We start from the raw sequence: 21,838 nt of genomic DNA on the forward strand, positions 1-21,838 counted from the left end.
AAGCCAATCTGCAATTATACTCAGAAATCTCTAGCCAAGTTCCTTGTAAAAATACCAATCTTGTCCAAACTAAAAAAGAGAGAGAGAGAGAGAGAGATTTATTCACTTCTAGGCCTGGATAGGTAGGCACAGAGAAATTAAGTTCCTTAGTAAGCATTCATTTATGTTGAGTTATGGTACAAAATTAGTGTTGTGAAGCAACTTCTAGAATATTCAGTGAAGATGAAGCAGGCCCAAAGTGGAAATCTCAGTAGGAGCAGATTCTAGGACACCATCATCCATGCCCACCAGAGATCTTTACCTTACATCAGCATGGAAAGTAACCTTTACAGTTGTTTAAAAGATCTGATCTCTGAACTCATTTATATCATCCTGGGCCTTCATATAACGCCCCCACGAACCAAGCTAAATTTAGCTTATGGGCACAAAATCAAGTCAATGATAGTCTTTGCCTCCACAGCACACATATCCACGACCTTGAACAAGAAGAAATCTCAGTTCTCATCCAGAGATTCCTGAAAAATATCCATTGCTTTATAGACTGTGTGTGGAGTGATCATGAGAGGAGAAGCTGAGGAAGTCCCCATCGGACTTCCTGTGAGTAATCACAGGAGGAGAGGAATTCTAGTCACCAAACATTCCAGAAACTGTGGGTCCAGCCCTGACAAGCCGAGCACAGGCATCCAATGGCAACCACCATGGACAATCCACTTTAGGTGCCAGCCCACAATCCTGGAACTCCCCGTACCTGAAGTATCCCAAAATCTAGGCCATTTCTGATATACTAAAGAAGCCAAAGAACCTGCAACATTCTGTTATTACCCCCAGAGACTTGGTTCACTGTCAACTCATAAGTGGTATGGAAGGACAGGTGTCATTCATAAAGTCTGGGACCAGGATCACTTTCCTTGGATCCACATTTATAAAGTAGGGTGAATCGGAAAAAAGTAACCTCTGTTCTGAGGTGGGAACAAAATACCAGTGTGTATCAGAGTAGGAAATTAAGTTATTTCTTTCAGGCAGAAATGAAAACTTCTAGGACAAAGCCATACTCTATTAAATAGTCGTGCTTCTGCTTAGCTGGATCTAATCCAGAAGACAACTATGTATTTTATTGATGGCCTTGGTAGAGGTGACTGCATTTTCTTTTTCTTCATTTAAGCTTCTTTCCAGGAAAAAAAAAAAAATCTCACGAACATCAAATTATTTACATTGCTCCAAATTCTTTTCCAGTCTTTGTGAACACATATTGTAGCATATACATTTAGTGTTCTGTTCTCTCTTAGTTTTGACATGTGTACATTTCCATGCCCTGGCACTTGCTGGCATCTCTGTGCTTTAAATGGTTACATAGTTATTACCACAGTGTGATTCATCATTCTCCAATTATTAGGCACTTGAATGGTTTCCAGTTTTTTCTTTCAATGCAAGAGCTAAAAACATTGTATGTTCTTGTGTTGCTTCTTTTGGTAATAATAGATGACAAACATTAAACTCCTTGCTGCATAATGCTATATTAGGTTCTAATCAAGAGGCTGCTATAAACTGGTGACCTCCAGGCTGAACTTTGCCCCATACAGATTTTAACTGGCCCCCAGAGGCAGGTAGTTTTTTGGTTTCTTGGTTTTTGTTTTTGTTTTTGTTTTTTTAGGTGGGTTTTTTGTCTCTTTATTGTTTGAATGTTGCTTAATGTCTTAAGTCAGGGCCCATAGTTCGGTCTTGTCACAATTCCCAATAATCATACTCCTATCCACTTAAATTACCTTCCTAGCCCACACAAACATTTTAGTTTTAAGTCTCTATTTCAATTTTCAGAACTACTTGCAAGATATCTTTATTTTCGTATATCTGTTCTAACAATCTCACTGTAATTTATCTTTTCTGGTTTAATAGGTAAGTATTAATAACCTTTGAGAATTTTTAAACTTTTTTTTTTTTTAACATGCATACAGGATTCCTACCCCTTGCTAGCAATGAAAGGAAAAGGACACGGGGCAAGCCCTAACTAGGAACTTGTCATAGCTGAACTTAGTGGGAAGGAGGATAATCAAGACTCTTTGAGCACTCCGGGCTCCAGCACAGTGCAGCACACTCCACAGACAGATGGTGCCATGCCAATATCATGGATCTGGGTTTACCCAAACCAGCAGGTGCCAGTTAGGGCTAATGAATAATGCCTTTGTTCATAAAAATGCAGAAGGCCACTGCCCACTATCCTTCCTAGAGGGATGTTGTAGAACCCAATTTCCCTGGAAAATCTCTGCAACTGCCTCTTTCCCTTTAAAAATTGTACCTGTATTTATACACTCATGCATTCTTCCCTAAAGAGGACAATCTTTACATATAAGAATAAATGCTTAGTCATTTCCTAGGCTACTCAGTCCCACTGTTAGCAGACAAATCTTATTTTAGTTTCAAAAAAGTCTATTTTCAGCAGCTTGCTTGATTACACTTATGAAATCAGTCTCCTTGGAGAAACAGATGGTAGGGTAAAAAGAAATTGGACCAGGATACCAAGACCTAGGTTCCAATTCCAGTTTTGCCACTGTGATGGAGATTGCTAGCTGTTTACAAAAACCTACCATCCCTGTCCTCCAGAGTCACAGAGCTATAGGTGGGCTACATTCTCCAGAATCACACCCCTGACCCTTGGAAGTAGGAATAGCCATGTGACTAAGCCCTGCTGACAGAATAATTTATATTATTTATTTACTTAAAATTATTCTGACAATAAGAATCTCCTAATAAAGCTATGTTTCAAACTGATAAAATTCATACCATAAAATTCACCCTTGTAATATCCAATTCATTGGCTTTTAGTATAATCACAGGTTATGTACTCTTACCCCTACCTAATTCCAGAATGTTACCACTCCAAAAGGAAACACCATACTGTAACAGTTAACAGCAACTCCGCATTCTCCCCTCTCCCCTGTAACCAGAAACCATTCATCTACTTTCTGTGTTTTTGGATTTGCCTATTCTGTACATTTCATGTTAAGTGGAATGAGATAACATACGCCCCTTGTCACTGGTTTCCTTTACTCAGAATAATGTTTTTGAGGTTCACTCATGTTGTATTGTGTATTCATATTCCATTCCTTTCTATTGCTGAATAATATTTCATTGTACAGGTATGCCACATTTTGTTTATCCATTCATGAGTTGATAAACATTTGGATTGTTTTAGCTTGTTGGCTATGAAAAATGCTATGAACATTTGTGCACAAGTTTTTGTGTGAACACGTTTTCAATATTCTCAAATATACCTAAAAGTAGAATTTCAGGATTCTTTTTTTTTTTTAAGATTTTATTTATTTATTTGACAAAGAAAGAGAGATCCTAAGTAGGTAGAGAGGCAGGCAGAGAGAGAGGGGGAAGCAGGCTCCCCACGAGCAGAAAGCCTGATGTGGGGCTCGATCCCAGGACCCTGAGACAATGACCCAAGCCGAAGGGCAAGGCTTAACCCACTGAGCCACCCAGGCGCCTGAATTTCAGGATTCTATGGTAACTCTATGTTTAATTTTTTGAGAAAGGTGTAGGTAGTATCTCTTTGTGGGTTTTGATCTGTATTTCCCTAGTGACTAATGATGTTAAGGATATTTTCATGGTACTTATTGGTCATTTTCTTTGGAGAAATGATTACTCAAATCTTTTGCCTATTTTTTAATTGGGGTATCTTTTTCATTATTGAATTGTAAGAGTTTTTAAATATATTTGACATTTGTATATTGATCTTACATCCTATAAAGTTGCTGAATTAACTTATTAGCTCTCATAGGTTTTTTTTTTTTTTTTAAGATTTTATTTATTTGCCAGACAGCGCAAGTAGGCAGAGAGGCAGGCAGAGAGAGAGAGGAGGAAGCAGACTCCCTGCCAAGCAGAGAGCCCAATTCGAGGCTCAATCCCAGGACCCCGGGATCATGACCTGAGCTGAAGGCAGAGGCCTCAACCCACTGAGCCACCCAGGCACCCTCTCACAGGTTTTTTAGGTGGATTTTTGAAGCTTTCTATATATAAAATCATGTCATCTGCAAAGAGAAAGTGTTACTTCTTCCTTTCCAATTTCATGCCTTTTATGATTTCCGGCCTAAATGTTTTGACTAGAATCTCCAGTGCAACATTGAATAGAGGTGGTAAGAGCAGGCACCCTTGTTTTTTTACTGCTCTTGGGAGAAAACTTTCTGTTTTTCACTATTCACAGTATGATATTGGCTATAGGTTCTTCACAGGTGCTCTTACCAGGTTGAGGAAGTCCCTTCTTGCCCTAGCTTGTGGAATTTTTTTTTTTAAATCACAAAAGGGTACTGTATTTTGTCTAATGCTTTTTCTTCATCTATTGAAATGATCACGTCATTATTTCTCCTTTAGTCTATTAATATGGTGTATTACACTGATTGACTTTGATATGTTGAACCAATCTTACATTCTGGGTAAATCCCACTTGACTATAATTTATAAACCTTTTTATATGCTGCTGGGTTTGCATTATTAGTATTTTGTTGAAGATTTCTTTTTGTCTATATTCATAGAAGATATTAGTCTCTGGTTTGCTTTTTTGTTTTTTTTATAATTTTATTTATTTGACAGAGTAAAGATCATAAGTAGGCAGAGAGGCAGGCAGAGAGAGAGGAGGAAGCAGGCTCCCTGCTGAGCAGAGAGCCCGATGTGGGGCTCATTCCCAGGACCCTGAGATCATGACCTGAGCCGAAGGCAGAGGCTTTAACCCACTGAGCCACCCAGGTGCCCCTGGTTTGCTTTTTTTAATATGTCTTTGTCTGCTTTTAGTATCAGAATAAAAATGCCTTCACAGAATGAGTTACAAAGTATTTTCCCCTCTTCCGTATTTTGGGAAGAATTTGTGAAAGATGGTGTTAATTCTTCTTTAAATATTTTTTAGAATTCACTAGTGAAGCCATCTTTGCAGAGGACAATTCTTTGATTACTAACTCAATCTCTTTAGTTGTGATAGACCTACTTAGATTTTCTATTTCTTCTTGAGTCAGTTTTCATTGTTTGTGTCTTTCTATGAATTTGCCATTTCATCTAGGTTAAATGACTTATTGTCATACAATTATTCACATATTTTCTAATTACCCTTTTTATTTATTTAAGGTCAACAGTAGTGTTCCTTCTTCCATCCTTGATTTAGTAACTGGAATCTTCTCTCTTTTTCTTTTCTTGGCCAGTCTAGCTACAGTTTTTTCAATTTTGTTGCTCGTTTCAAAGAACTAACTTTTTGGTTTTGTTGATTTTCTCTATTGTTCCAATGAGGCCTCTTTTAATGTGCCAAACTTCTGATGTCTGCTTTACTTAAGTGCTGCAAATGGATATTAAAATTCAAACTCAGTAGTTATAAAATTTCCCTTATCTCAACTGTGAAAGGATAAAATACTATAGTTTAAAAGGCAGAAACTTGCTCCATTCATTGCCTGAGAACTTGGAAAGAATACTTAACCTTTCTGAGCCTGTTTACGCAAATGTAAAATTAAAACAGTAACACAGATGTCTGGAGATGTTGTCAGAATTACGTGAGAAGACATATAATGCATCTCATGGCCCAGGGTCAGCCATTTGGTAGATACCCAAAGAATGCTGACTGTCTGCTTGACTGCTAAATTACATGTTGCACATAAATATAATATATTAGTGTGTAATGTACTCTATTAATCATTCCCCTCTACTCACCCCATCCATCTTAAGAGCTCAGCATAGCCTGGATCTTCTATCAAATCTCGGTGCTGCTTACCAAACAAATAACCATTCCAAGGTAGCAAGTATCAACAACACCTGGGCCTACAACATAGTCTGTTTGTTGTTGTCAGTGTTGTTGTTGTTGTGATCAAGTTACATGCAACAGAGGAAGATAAAATGGACCCCCTAAAGAATATGTATCTCTCTTTTTTTTTTTTTAAAGATTTTATTTATTTGACAGATCACAAGTAGGCAGAGAGGCAGGCAGAGAGGGAGGGAGAAAGAGGCTCCCCACTGAGCAGAGAGCCCAATGCGGGGCTCGATCCCAGGACCCTGGGATCATGACCTGAGCCGAAGGCAGAGGCTTAACCCACTGAGCCACCTAGGTGCCCCAAGAATATGTATCTCTTAAGGACATCCCCAAGCATCTAGCCTTCACTACATGCTTAATACATATGTGAGGAATAAATGGAGGCACTAGAGGGAGCTATAAGCTAAGGGGTTAATAAAAATAGCCCAGCTTCCTTTTTAAGTGGCTATTTAAGAGGCCATACTGGCAGATTAAGTTGATCAAATTTAAATGTGTTAGTATAGACAGTCCTCAAACTAATCAGTGAGCCTGTGCAACCCAGCTTAAGAGAGTGTGCCTAGGTAAGTAGGCTATTTGGAATACAATATAACAGGATAACACAGGAGAATGAAAGGCGAGGCAAGATTATTTTGGAATTGTTAGAAGAATTAAGGAAGTAAAAACCGAGAGGGATACTTCTGCTGTTATAAGATAAGGAAAAGACAGGAAAAGATCTAAATGTAAAGAAACTTACTGCACCACCTTCTCAGGCAAGATATTTCTGAAAGTTGTAATAACTCGCTTTACAGAACATCTTTAAAAGTGGTACACAAGCAGGTACTCTGTTCTTCAGAACAGTATGACAGACAATAAGAAAAAGAAGAGAGGCTGGACGCAGGAACAGAAAAAATGGACCAAGGAAAAGTTTTATTTCTAATGCACATGTCAGAGATGATTGTTTAAAATCAAAGTAGTAAGGAGGAGAAGAACATTTTACTTTATCATTTCCTGTCTATATTTCTGTCAAGAAAATCCAGCACTAAAAACAAACAAAAAATCCTAATTCTGATTTTTTTTCATCTCAGATCCCATCTGGTACAACTGAAGGTCTAGGGTAGAACTAACACAATCCAATTCCAAGCCAATGCCCGATAAGACACCAGTGCTGAACTATCAGATGAAAGCCATCACCAACAAAACCAGCAACAAATAATTCCACTTGTACCACCAGCTCCTAACTACATACTGCTAATGCTAATGAGTTCAGAAAGAACAATTATTTCTGTGAGTGCTTTGTTTTGAGGAAATAGAATAAAGTAACAGTAATAAAATGAACAGCTGGGAGGAGGGCAGCCAGCATGAAAAACAACAGCTGAAAAGGTTCCCACGTGTGCACACATACATACACACAGGAATGAGGATCATCCCAGTTCATATACCAAAACTGAGGCATTTTGATAGAACATTGGCTATGAAAAGCTAATAAGAGGAGCTTCAACACTTTAAAAGGGACAGATATCAACTTTATCTTTTAACTTGCGTTCTATGAGGTAAGTTCATAAATTATACATCACACTGGCAAAGCTTCCCTAATTGATAAGCTTATGGTTAAAACATTAAAATCTTCTTTATTAGTTTATCACCTTCTAAAAAAGAGTATTCTTTTGGCTTCCAGTTTTCTGCTTCAGCTTCCATCCAGATTTTTGTTTTTATATAGGAGAAAACTGATGCGAGTAGGCATGAGTTTAGATTAAAATTGGCATATTTTTAGGTGCTAAGATACAAAAATTAAAATGTGATCATGTTTAACAAAAACTTTGAGTCTATTTCAGATCAACTCAATATGACTGGGATTAGGCTCCTGCCCTCTCTCTCTGAACTTGGAACAATCATGGCAAAAACATCAGATAAATAAGCGGTGGCTTTAATATAGTCTTACGCATGTATGTAGTTCACAGGTTCATGAGATAAAAGTGGCAAATAAAGAGAGTAAATGGAAACATTAAGAAGGAAATATTACGGGATGCCTGGGTGGCTCAGTGGGTTGAGCCTCTGCCTTTGGCTCAGGTCATGATCTCAGGGTCCTGGGATCGAGCCCCACATTGGGCTCTCTGCTCAGCAGGGAGCCTGCTTCCCTTCCTCTCTCTCTCTGCCTGTCTCTCTGCCTACTTGTGATCTCTGTCAAATAAATAAAATCTTTTAAAAAATTAATTAATTAATTAAAAAAAGAAGGAAATATTACCTAAAATTCAGCTCAATAGTTTCTTACTTTAAACATAATTTAAATTTACCATACAACTCAGCAACTTCACGTATGTATTTCAACTCAAAGGAAATGAAGATATGTACACAAAGATCTGTATGCTAATATTCATGGTGGTATGATTCATGATAGTCAAAAACTGGTAATAATCCAAATGTGCACCAACAGATGAATGGATATGTGAAATATGGTACATCCATCACAACCGGATACTATTCAGCAAAAAAGAGAAATGAAGTACGTGTATTTGCCACAACATGGAAACACTTCAAAAACATTATGCTAGGTGAAAGAAGCCAGATGCAAAACATCACACATTGTAGTTACATGAAATATTGAGAAAAGTAAAATCTACACAGACAGAAAGCAGATTAGTGTTTACCTGAAGCGGAAGGTGAGAAAGGAGAATGACTGCAAATGGGCACAAGGGACCTTCTGGGGATGTGAGAAATGTTCTAACACTGGGTTATGGTCACGGCTGCATTACTCAATAAATATTCTAAGAATCACTTAACTGTATACTTAAAATGAGTGAATCTTATGGTGTGTCAATTATATCTCAATAAAGCTGTTTTAAAAATAATCCAGGGGCACCTGGGTGGCTCAGTCATTAAGCCTCTGCCTTCGGCTCAGGTCGTGATCCCAGGGTCCTGGGATCCAGCCCCATGTCAGGCTCCCAGCTCAGCGGGGAGCCTGCTTCTCCATCTCCCTCTGTCTCCCCTTGCTTTTGCCCTCCCCATCTCTCTCTCTCAGATGAATAAATAATATTTTTTTTTAAAAATCCAATGAGGTGATAAGGTAACATGCAGAGATTTTAAGTGTACACCTCAGTGAATTTTATCATGTGTATACACCCATGTACCAGCACCCAGATCAAGACATAAGGCTTTTTTAGCACTCTGGAGAGTCTCCTAATACCCGTGTCTAACCATAATTCACTATCCTCTCCACAAGAGTGGTGATCACTAATTTGCTCTCCGTCATCCTGATTCATTTTGTCTATAACTAAAACTTCAATGTTTCTTCTGCTCAACACAATGTTTGTGAGATTCATCCAAGTTGATGCTGATATCAGCAGTTCATTCTTTTGTATTGCTATGGAATATTCCATGACGTAAATACACCATAGTTTATAAATTCCTCTGTTAAAGAACATCAAGGCTGTTTTCAGTTTGGGGCTATTATGAATAAAGCTGGTATGAACATTATTTTAGATGTCTGTTGGCAGACATATGCACTCATTTTTCTTGGGCACATAGCTCGGAGTAGAAATGCTGATTCGAAGAGGAAGCAAATGTTTAGCTTGGATAGAAAGTGCCATAAAATTTTCCAAAGTGGTTAAACAAATTTCTATTCCTACTAACAATGTCTACAAGTTCCAGCTGTCGCACATCGTCACCAACAGCTGGCATTGTCAATCTATTTAATTTTAGCCATTGTGCTAAAAAGACATTGTGTACCTTGTAGTGTATAACCTAGCATGATTTTAATTTGCATTTCCTTGATTGAGAATGAAACTGAACACATTTTCATATATTTACCGAACACTGGGTATCTTCTTTGATGAAGTGCCTGTTCAAGGTTTTTGTCCATTTTTTAAAAAGTTATATCCTTTTCTTATTACTTCATAGAAGTTCTTTATTTTGAATACAAATCTTTTATCAGATACATGTTTTGCAGATACTACTGCCCCATCTGTGGCTTGTCTCTGCTCTCTCTTAATGGTGTCTTAATTTACAAAAGTCTATAATTTAATGAAGTCCCAATTTATCATTATTTTCTTTCATAGTTAGTTCTTCTTATGTCCTGTTTAAGAAATCTTTGCCAAGGTTATAAAATTGTTACCTTTCATAGTTGATTCCTTGATCACTGATCAAATTAATTTTTGTATGTAATTTTTGTATGTGGAGTCAAAGTTCACTTGTTTTCCTATAAAGATACCTATTTGATACTGTACCGTCTATTGGAAAAACTAACCTTTCCCACGGGATTACAGTGGCAAATGGCCGTCAACCAAGTAACTATATCATCTGTAAGTCTATTTCTGGACTCTACTGTGTTCCACTGTTCCATTTTATCCTTGGGGAAAGCTACTGTCTTAATCACTGACACTGTATGGTGATCGTGAGCTAGGGAACATGTTACTGCATAATTTGTTGTAGAACATTGTGAGCTGTTTGTTCTCTGTAAGAGAGGCAAATGCCAAAAATTAACTATTTCAAGTACTACATGTCATCATTTATCTATTTTGAAGAAGATACGCTCCTCAATCAGTGAAATAAAATGCTTTTTCATCACGTAAGGCTTACAGAGTCTACGGGATCCCTTGTGTTAACTGCAGGAACCTGCTGAACTCCAGGATGAAAATGCCTTACCTGAGTAAGGTATATGGTATCCTTGAACGCCTGTAATGGATCTGGGCTTTCCGGGAGTGTGAAGTGAAATCCAACCTGACGCAGCATTTCACTGTTACCATCTGCATGATGTTGTCGGTGAAGTGAAAATTTGCTGTTGTAAGACCAGTCCTCTTTAGATGAAACCTTTCGAGGAAAGAAGAGGAGGTACAAATTGGGAAGTTAGGAGTGAAACTACTTTCCCACACACTTCTGACAAACTCAAAAAGTACACTGCACAGAGAAAAGAGCTCAAGGTTTGCTCTGCAACTCTAATTTCACAGATGGTAGATGTTTTTGCCATTGTACTTATTATTGGTGAAAGAGTAGCCCTGTGCAAAGCTGAATCACAAAACCAGGATTTGGCACCTATACCTTCCCTTACGCAAACCTAGAAAGTTTCACTTTGGCATTTCTTTCTTTCTTTTTTTTTTTTTTAAGATTTTATTTATTTATTTGACAGACAGAGATCACAAGTAGGCAGAGAAGCAGGCAGAGAGAGAGGGGGAAGCAGGCTCCCTGCTGAGCAGAGAGCCTGATGCAGGGCTCGATGCGAGGACCCTGGGATCATGACCTGAGCCGAAGGCAGAGGCTTAACCCACTGAGCCACCTAGTCGCCCCTGGCAGTTCTAGTATTAAAATCCAAATCTGTTTATTCCATAGCCCAAGCTTTTAATCACTATGCAATACTGATAATGGACTATTGGAAATATGATTATTTCGGGCGCCTGGGTGGTTCAGTTGGTTAGGCCACTGCCTTCGGCTCAGGTCATGATCCTGAGTCCCGGGATAGAGTCCTGCATTGGGCTCCCAGCTCCACAGGGAGTCTGCTTCTCCCTCTGACCTTCTCCCCTCTCATGCTCTCTCTCTCTCTCAAATAAATAAATAAAATCTTAAAAAAAAGAAAATATGATTATTTGACAAGAAGTAATGCATCCTAAACTAGAAAGGGACATTTTAATATTTTTGTTAAATATATGGGAAAAAAAACCCTCTAACTAAAAACCTAAGTTTTATGTAAAGTTATTCTTTTGGTTTCTTTCATTTTCCCAATTACCTAATCCAAATCCTCAACTAAGCAATGTAGTTCAAAAAAGAGGAATGGTTAAATCAAGGGTTCATAATGAATAGTACATACAGAACTTAGCTTCACCTTTCCCTATGTTAAAACACAGTGTTTTGAAGACTCAATCTCAAGAAACAGACTGAGGGTTGCAGGGGGGAAGGGGGATGGGAGAGGGTGGTGGGGAAATGGACATTGGGGAGGGTATGTGCTATGATGAGTGCTGTGAAATGTGTAAACCAGACGATTCACAGACCTGTACCCCTGGGGATAAAAATACATTATATGTTTATTAAAATAAAAAAATTAAATAAAAAAAAAAACACAGTGTTTTGTATCTTTGAACATCATCAGGCATTTCACAAAAACATGGCAACTGCATTATTATCAGAAGGTAAACAGAAAGGCTAATAGATTTAAGAAAAAGGTTTAGCAATTTATAACACTCATCCCTCCCAAAAATGTGAAATGAAAATGGTTCAGCTTCTGTGTTAGACAGTAAGCTTGAATCCAGATATCCTGCTTGCTATCTGGGGATAATGATGGAACTCTCACTCTCTAGTACCTTGATTTCCTTCCAGACCTCAATCAAAGGGTTGGGGGAGGGAGTAGATTATTGCTAAATGAAACAATGGGTCCCTGGTAAAGAGCACCTGCTCAGTAAATATTTTTGCTTCTTTCATTCCTTCCTTCCCATTCTAACACCTATTCCTACCTGAGTCAGGATACTCAACTCCATCCTCCTTCATTCTGAAACAACAGTATTCCTAAAAAATCCACCTTATAATATGGGAGTGCTAAAAAAAAAAAAGAAAACAAGGGGTAGATCTAAGGTTATGACTACTTATTAAAGTTAAAAATATAGGGCCGCCTGGGTGGCTCAGTGGTTAAGCATCTGCCTTTGGCTCAGGTCAGGACCTCAGGGTGCTAGGATCAAGTCCCACATCAGGTTCCCTGCTCAGCAAAGAGTCTGCTTCTCTCTCTCCCTCTGTCCCTGCGCATACTCTCTCTCTAATGCTCTCTCAAGTAAATAAATAAAATCTTTAAAAAAATAAAGTTAAAAACACAATATAACTGCATTGTGTGGAAGCAAAAATAGTTGAGTTCAGGTGGTAAAATTGAGGAAGATTTTGAAACTGTCTTAAAAATTTTTTGTGGTAACTTTACACAAGTAATAGGGGAGGGGAAACAAAAACTACAAGTACATGATTATTTTTTGACTTTTAAAAGTTCATATTTATTTTAAGAGAGTGCACCTGCATATATGAGTTGGGGAGGGGCGGAGGGACACAAAGAATTTCAAGCAGACTCTGTGCTGAGTGCAGAGTTCAAAGCGGGCCTCCAGCCCATAACCGGAGATCATGACTTTGAGCCAAAATCAAGAGTTGGACACTTAACAGACTGAGCCACCCAGGGGTCCCCAGGTACATGATTATTTCAGTAGATGCTGAAAAAGAGCATTTGACAGAATCCAACACCCTTTTATGATACAAGCACTCAACCAACTAGGAATAAAAGGGAACTTCCTCAACCTGATAAAAGGCATATATGAAAAACCTACAGTCGGGGCACCTGGGTCGCTCAGTGGGTTAAGCCTCTGCCTTTGGCTCGGGTCATGATCTCAGGGTCCTGGGATAGAGCCCCGCATCGGGCTCTCTACTAAGCAGGGAGTCTGCTTCCCTCCCTCTCTCTGCCTGCCTCTCTGCCTACTTGTGATCTCTGTCGAATAAATAAGTAAAAATCTTAAAAAAAAAAAAAAGTAAAAAGAAAAACCTACAGTTAACATCTTACTAAACAGTAAAAGACTAAAAGCTTTCTCCCTAAGAAAAGGTATCTGTTCTCACCATTTCTATTCTACATTGTACTGGAGATTTTAGCCAGGGCAATTAGCCTAGAAAAGTTAATAAAAGGAATCCATATTGAAAAGGAAAAAGCAGAACTAATTCTATCTGTAGATGACACGCTCTTAAATATAGAAAAACACAGAGGATTCACAAAAACTATTAAAGCTAATAAATAAGTTCTGCAAGGTTGCAGAATATATGTTCAATCTACAAAAATCAACTGTCTCTTTATATACTAGTAATGAACAATGTGAAAATAAATTAAGAAAATAATTCTACTTACAAAAAGAATAAAATACTTGGGAACAAATTTAACCAAAGAAGTATATATTTTGTACAATGAGACTACAAAATAGTGAAAGAAGACATCACATATTCATGGGTCAAAAAACATCTTATTGTTAAAACGGTAATATTTTTGCAAACTAATCTACTGATTCAACACAATCTGTATCAAAATCCGAGTGGACTTTTCTGCAGGAACTGCCAAGGTGATCCTAAAATTGATATATAAATGGAAGGCACCCAGAACAGTCAAAACAATCTTGAAAAGAGGAACAAAGTTAGTGAACTCACAACTTCCTGCTTTCGAAACTCACTCCAAAGCTGTAAGTAATGATGACAGTGCATACTGGCATAAAATAGACAGGGAGATCAATGGAAACAAATTGAGAATCCAGAAATAAACCTTAACATTTATGGTTAATTGATTCTGACAAAGGGGTCAAGAAAATCAATGAGGGAAAGAGTAACACTTTCAATAAATGATGTCTGGATAACTAGATATCCACATGCAAAAAAAAAAAAAAAAAAAAAAAAGAACCTGGACACTTACCTCATACCATATAGAATAATTATCTCAAAATAGATCACAGATCTAAATTTAAGAGCTAAAACTAGAAGACAACACAGGAGTAAACCTTTGTGATCTTAGGTTAGAAAATGGTTTCTTAGATACAATACCAAAAGCACAAGAGATAAAAATGACCAATAAGGACTTAATCAAAATTTAAAACTTCTGGGGCACCTGGGTGGCTCAGTCGGTTAACCATCCGCCTTTGACTCAGGTTCTGATCCCAGGGTCCTGGGATCGAGCCCCACATCGGGCTTCTTGCTCAGGGGGGAGCCTGCTTCCTCTTCTCCCACTGCCCCTCTCCCTGCTTGTCCTCTCTCTCATGCTAATGAATAAGTAAAAAATCTTAAAAAAAAATTAAAACTTTTGTGCTTTAAATGACACCATCAACTAAGTAAAAAGAAAACACACAAATTAGGAGAAAATATTCGCAAAACATAGATCTGATAAAAAAAATATCCAGAATATATGTATAACTCTTAAAATTTTTTTAATTTAAATTCAATTTAGTTAACATATAGTGTATTATTAGTTTCAGGGGTAGAATTTAGTGATTCATCAGCTGCATATGTATGGAGCCAGTGCTCATTACATCAAGTGCCTTCCTTAATGCCCATCACCCAATTACCCCATCCCCCCAGCACCTACCCTCCAGCAACCCTGTCTGTTCCCTATAGTTAAGAGTTCCTTATGGTTTGCCTCCCTCTCTCCTTTTATCTTCTTTTATTTTTCCTTCCCTTCCCCTTCTGCTCATCTGTTCATCTGTTTTATTTCTTAAATTTCACATGAGTGAAATCATATGGTATGTCTTTCTCTGACTGACTTATTTCACATAGCGTAATGTAGTCTAGTTCTATCCACATCATTGCAAATGGCAAGATTTCATTCTTTTTGATGGCTGAGTAGTATTTCATTGTGTATATATATACCACATCTTCTTTATCCCTCCATTTGTTGATGGACATCTGGGTTCTTTCCATGTTTTGGCTACTGCAGACACTGCTGCTATAAACATTGGCACAATTCAATAACAAAAAGACAACCCAAATTAAAAAAATAGGCGAAGGGTTTTTGAATAGACATTTCGCTAAGGAAAATATACAAATGTCCAAAAAGCACATGAAAAGAAGCTCAACATCATTAGCCATGAAAAAAAGCAAATTTTCTGTAAATGCTAATCTCCAGGGAAATGTTAAAAAACACAAAAAGGGAAAACTAGTGTTGACAAAGATGTAGAGAAATTGGAACCTTCATACATTTCCTGGTGGTAATGTAAAATGGTGCAGTGTTTGCAAACTATGGGAAATAGTTTGGCAGTTCCTCGGAATGTTAAACATACAGTTACCATATGGCCTAGCAATTCCACTCCTAAGTGTATATTTAATAGAACTGAAGACATTGTTCACACACACAAAAAAAATGTATACAAATATTCACAGCAGCTATTATTATTCATAATGGCCAAAAAGTGGGAATACACAATATACAACAACTGATGAATGGATAAACAAAATGTAGTATAACCACATGATGAAATATTATTCAGCAATAAAAAAATGACAAACTACTACATGACAGAACATGGATGAATCATGAAAACTTTATGCTGAGTGAAAGAAGCCAGCCTAAAAGATCACATATCTTATGATTCTAATATATGAATTGTGCAGAAAAGGCAAGTGTATATATACACAAAGCAGATTAGTGGTGCCTAGAGCCGGGGTGGGAGGAACTGAGAGAGTGGGGAGTAATTTGGGTACAGAGTTTCTCTGGAGTGATGAAAATGCTCTAAAACTAGGTCATGGTTAATAAATAAAATCTTAAAAAAAAAAAACAAAAAACTAGGTCATGGTGATGGCTGCACAACTCTGTGAATATACCAAAAACCCTGAAAGTGTACATTTTAAATGGGTGGACTGTACGGTCAGTGAATTACATCTCAGTTAGGAACACATACAACTCTGAAATAAAATCCACTTATGAAATTGAATCTGTAGGAACAAAGAAAGTGAAACGCCATAGTGAAAGTCAGATACAGCAACATGAAAGAAAAAGGAGAAGGAAGGGGAGGAGGAAACCTAAGACGAAGGAGAGGAGACAAAAGAAAAGAAATAATTCGACCTGGTAACATTAGATAAAACTTTACTTATCACATTCATTTATCTTACTGTAGCAAACCATCCAGTTCTGAATATCTGTAAGTGAAAACAGTTGTAGGATATACAGAAAGTAGCAAGTCAGAATTACTTTCCTGCGTGATAAGAAGTCAGGCTTAAGCAAACCCTGGTTCCCATTTAATTTTTATAAATGTAAGTGAAGGAACATAATTAAAAGCAGGACCAAAAAGTTATAATCCTCAAAATGATGACCACAAGAAATTTAGCTCCCCAAACTTTAAAGAAAAAAAGTTCTCTTCTATGATCTTCCTCAACTTTCATTTAAATACTAAGCACATTTCATTAGACTGTCTATGGCCATACCACCCTGAATGCGCCCAATCTTGTCTCATTTGACTTTCTGAAGCTCTGTTGAGAATGACATACGCCCATCACCTACCATTCTGAATCACTGGGAAATCAAAAATGGCTTACCTTTTTTAATGTACTGAAGGAAGGCCAGGACTGATATCCATATTCAGATACAAATCGAGCTTTTGGGAAAACTTTCCAATCCCAGCAATCACTGGTATAGTCATAAAAATGTACATCACCAAAATTATTGTCATATGGGTTGACAGCCAGCCAGCCTTCTTTAACAGATTCGGCCCCATTTGTCGGGCTGGATATGATAAAAGGACGAGTCTTGTCTTCCTGGGTCCAGAAATAAAATGATTTAAAAGACATTTTCACCCAGTAAAGTACAAATCATTCACTTTTTTATTAATTGTTTGTTTTAATTCCAATATAGTTAACATACAGTGTTACATTAGTTTCAGATGTACAATATACTGATGCAACACTTCCATCCGTCACCCAGTGCTCAACATGACAAGTATCCTCCTTAATCCTTATCACCTACCTCATCCCCCTCACCAACCTCCCTCTAGTAATCATCAGCTTGTTCTCTATAATGAAGAGTCTATTTCTTGGTTTCTCTCTTTCTCTTTTTCTTTTCTCTTTTTTTCCTCTGCTTATTTTTTTCTTAAATTACACATACGAGTGAGATCATAACGGTATTTGTCTTTCTCTGACTGACTTAATTCACTTAGCATTATACTCTCTAGCTCCACCCATATCAGTGTAAATGGCAAGATTCCATTCTTTTTTATGGCTGAGTAATATTCCATTATATATACCATAGACACACACACACACACACACACACACCCCCACACCCACATCATCTTTACCTATTCATCTGTCATGGACATTTGGGCTGCTTCCATAATTTGGCTATTGTAAATAATGCTGCTATAAACACAGGGGTGCATATATCCCCTTGCATTAGTGTTTTTGTATTTTGCGAGTAGATACCCAGTAGTGTGATCACTAGATAGTCAGGTCTGTTTTTAACCTTCTGAGGAAACTCCATACTGTTTTCCACAGAGGCTGCACCAGTTTGCATTCCCACCAACAGTGCACAAGGGTTCCCCTTTCTCTGCACCCTCCCCAACATCTGTTGTTTCTTGTGTTTTTTATTTTAGCCGTTCTGACAGGTGTGAGGTGATATCTCACTATAGTTTGATCTGCATTTTCCTGATGGTGAGTGATGCTGACCATCTTTTCATGTGTCTGTTGGCTGTCTGTATGTCTTCTTTGGAGAAATGTCTGTTTATGTCAGATCATTTACTTTTTAAAAAAACACTGTCAAGTTCCAGGATGCCAAGTGACTGCAGAAAAATAATAGAACCATTAACCTTCTGCATTCAACAACCACCAGCACCTGCTATTCACCAATCCTTTATATCCTTTTGTAATTAACACAGCTTACTCCTCAGTACCTGCTCCCAATCTTTTTCAAGAATGCCGTGCCTCTACATTACCTTCTACCAACATGGGTAGTGTACAGTCTACTGCAGAATTTGTCATCCTTGGCACTACTGACATTCTGCGCTTGATAAGGTTTGTGCATTGGTGACCAGAAAAAGGGAGCAAGGGAAGACGGAATGTTTAGCAGCATCCCTGGCCTCTACCCACTAGATGCTAGTGGTACCCCGTACACACACCAAAAAATATCTACAGACATTGCCAAATGTGCTCCTGTCCCTTAGAGGACAAACTCACCTCTACTTAAGAAACACAGGTCCAGTGCTTAAGAATGAGAGGCTAAGGTGCAGGATATAAAATTAATACCCAGAAATAAGTAGTATTTCTACACACTAAAAACAAACTAGCAGGAAGAGAATTTTTTAAATTATATACACTTTTTTTTCCTTTTTTAAGATTTATTTATTTATTTATTCAACAGAGAGAGACACAGCGAGAGAGAGAACACAAGCAGGGAGAGTGGGAAAGGGAGAAGCCGGCTCCCTGCTAAGCAGGGAGCCTGATGTGGGGCTTGATCCCAGGACTGGGAATCATGACCAGAGAGGCAAAGGCAGCCACTTAACCAACTGAGCCACCCAAGCACCCCAAGAAGTTGAAATTTTAAAACAACACCCTTTATAAATGCACCAAAAAGAATAAAATACCTAGGAATAAACTTAACCAAAGAGATGAAAGACCTCTACTCTGAATACTATAAAACACTGATGAAAGAAATTGAAGATGACCCAAACAAATGGAAAGATATCCCAGGTTGTGGGCTGGAAGAACCAATATTATTCGAATGTCCGTACTACTCAAAGCAATCCACAGATTCAGTGCAATCCCTATCAAAATGCCAACAGCGTTTTTTACAAAACTAGAACAAATAATACTAAAATTTGTATGAAATCAGAGAAGACCCCAAATAGCCAAAGCAATCTTGAAAAAGAAAAACAAAGCTTGGAGATGTCAAAGTTCCAGATCTCAAGATATACTACACAGCAGTAGTAATCAATATAGTATGGTACTGGCATAAAAACAGATACATAGATCAGTGGAATAGAATGGAGAGCCCAAAATAAACCACTGATTATATGGTCAGTTAATCTGTGACAAAGGAGGCAAAAATATACAATGGGAAAAGACGGTCTCCTCAATAAATGGTGCTGGGAGAAATGGACAGCTACATGCAAAAGAATGAAACTGTATCACTCTTTAACATCATAAACAAAATAAACTCAAAATGGATTAAAGATCCAAATGTAAGGTCTGAAATCATAAAGACCCTAAAAACCATAAAAAAACACAGGCAGTAATTTCTCTGACATTGGCCATAGGATCCTTTTTCTTTATAGGTCTCTTCACGCAAGAAAAACAAAAGCAAAAATAAATTATTTGGATAACATCAAAGTAAAAAGATTTACACAGCAAAGGAAACCACCACCAGCATGCGTGCGTGCGCGCACACACACACACACAATATATCAAGAACATACACAACTCAATACCAAACCCCGAATAATTCAATTAAAAAATGGGCAGAGGACTTAAACAGACATTTTTCCAAAAAAGACACAAAGATATCCAATGGACATATGAAAAGAACCTCAACACCACTTGTCATCAGAAAAATGCAATTCAAAACTAAAATATCACTTTATACCTATCAGAATGGCTAAAACCAGAAACACAAGAAACAACAAGTGTTGGTGAGGATATGGAAAAAGGGGAACCCTTGTGTACTGTTGGTAGGAACTGGTGCGGCCACAGTGGAAAACAGTATGGAATTGCTTTGAAAAATTAAAAATAGAAATACCATATAATCCAATAATTCTACTACAGGTATTTACACAAAGAAAATGAACACACTAATTCAAAAAGACACGTGTACTTCTATGTTTATTGCAATGTTATTTACAACAATCAATGTATTGAAGCAATCTAAGTGTCCATCAATAGACAAATGGATAAGGAAGATGTGGCATATATATATATGTGTGTGTATATATATATTCCATTATATATATATTCCATTATATATATACATTATATATATATAATTCCATTATATATATTCCATTATATATATAATGGAATATGGCACAGCCATAAAAAGATGAGATTGTGGGGCGCCTGGGTGGCTCAGTGGGTTAAACTTCTGCTTTCATCTCAGGTCATGATCCCAGGGTCCTGGGATCGAGCCCCGCATCGGGCTCTCTGCTCAGCAGGAAGCCTGCTTCCCCTTCTCTCTGCCTGCCTCTCTGCCTACTTGTGATCTCTCTCTCTCTGTCAAATAAATAAAATCTTAAAAAAAAAAAAAAAAGATGAGATTGTGTCATTTGAGATGGACCTTGAGGATACTATGGATGGATGCACCTAGAGGATATTATGGTAAGTGAAATAAGTTCAGACTGAGAAACACAAATATATGATTTTACTCATAAGTGGAATCTAAAACAAAAACAAGTGAATAGACAAACAAAAAGCAGAATCAGACCTATAAATACACAGAATAAACTGACGGTTGTCAGAGATGGATGGGTCAGCAGCTAGGCAAAGTGGGTAAAGGGGAGTGGGAGATACAGGGTCCCCATTATGGAACGAATAGGTCATGGGAATAAAAGGCATAGCAGGAGAAAAAAAGGAAATAATAGAGGATATTGAGTCAGAATGACTTGAGTTTAAATCTCAAATCAGAACCTTATTATTTTTGGACAGATCTAAGCTTCAACAGTCTCATCTGTAAAATGGGGAAAATAACAGTACCTACTTCATAGGACTACAGTAAATGGTAAAGAACTCATGTGTAGAAGACATGGTTAAATTTCACCGAAATTCATGTTCTCATTTCCATAATATAGAGCTGTTTCTAGGAAGTGACTTTCTAACCTCTTTGCATCACTGTGGGGCTATGTGCCTCCTTCTCATCCTCCTGGAATCATGAGCTCTCAACCACTGAACTGTGAAATGAAAATGCTCAAATATTAAAATCCATTTCTTAAATCCATCAGATATGAAAAATGTAATACCAACAACTATGAGTAAAAAGATTATAAAATAAATGTTTTATAAATATTAATTAAAGCTTATACCATCATAGGTTGTATATAGAAAAATTCTTCATGACACAGACTAAGCATATCAGATAAGCTAAAAATCTGAACCTAAGTTAGACATGAATTCTCACTGAAATGTCTTCACATAAATGAATAATGCCATAAACTGTACATATTTGGGTGCCAAAATCACATACTACTCTTTTCCCTTTTCAAACTGCTTCAGGATATACCCAAATATTTAAAATATCTAATTAGAGATAAAAAATATAAGGACAGGGACGCCTGGGTGGCTCAGTTGGTTAAGCAGCTGCCTTCGGCTCGGGTCGTGGTCCCAGCGTCCTGGGATCGAGTCCCACATCGGGCTCCTTGCTCCACAGGGAGCCTGCTTCTCCCTCTGCCACTCTGTCAGCCTGTGCTCGCTCGCTCTCTCTCTCTCTCTCTCTCTCTGACAAATAAATAAATAAATAAAATCTTAAAAAAAAAAATAAGGACAATCAGATTATTAAATCACACGTTGAACTTCAAAGTTTTTAAAAGTTTTATCCTTCGAAGGCATTAGTACAAAAACAAGTGCTGCTTCCTCTCCCTATCAAAAAAAGTTAACTTATATTATCATATAATGTGTATGTAGCAA

At 37.5% G+C, this 21,838-nt stretch overlaps 1 protein-coding gene across 1 annotated transcript in view; it reads right to left on the reverse strand.

Moving 5' to 3' along the window:
* MANBA (mannosidase beta) overlaps positions 1-21,838 on the reverse strand; it is a 115,022-nt gene that overhangs the window by 12,027 nt on the left and 81,157 nt on the right. The window contains exons 12-13 of the mRNA XM_080796398.1: positions 16,772-16,990; positions 10,403-10,567 (exon numbers count right to left, since the gene is read on the reverse strand). Coding sequence (XP_080652524.1) covers positions 10,403-10,567; positions 16,772-16,990 — 384 coding nt within the window. The remainder of the gene's footprint in view (positions 1-10,402; positions 10,568-16,771; positions 16,991-21,838) is intronic.

This window comes from Martes martes, assembly GCF_963455335.1.
Source record: "Martes martes genome assembly, chromosome: 2".
In the NCBI taxonomy this organism is placed as follows: Eukaryota; Metazoa; Chordata; class Mammalia; order Carnivora; family Mustelidae; genus Martes; species Martes martes.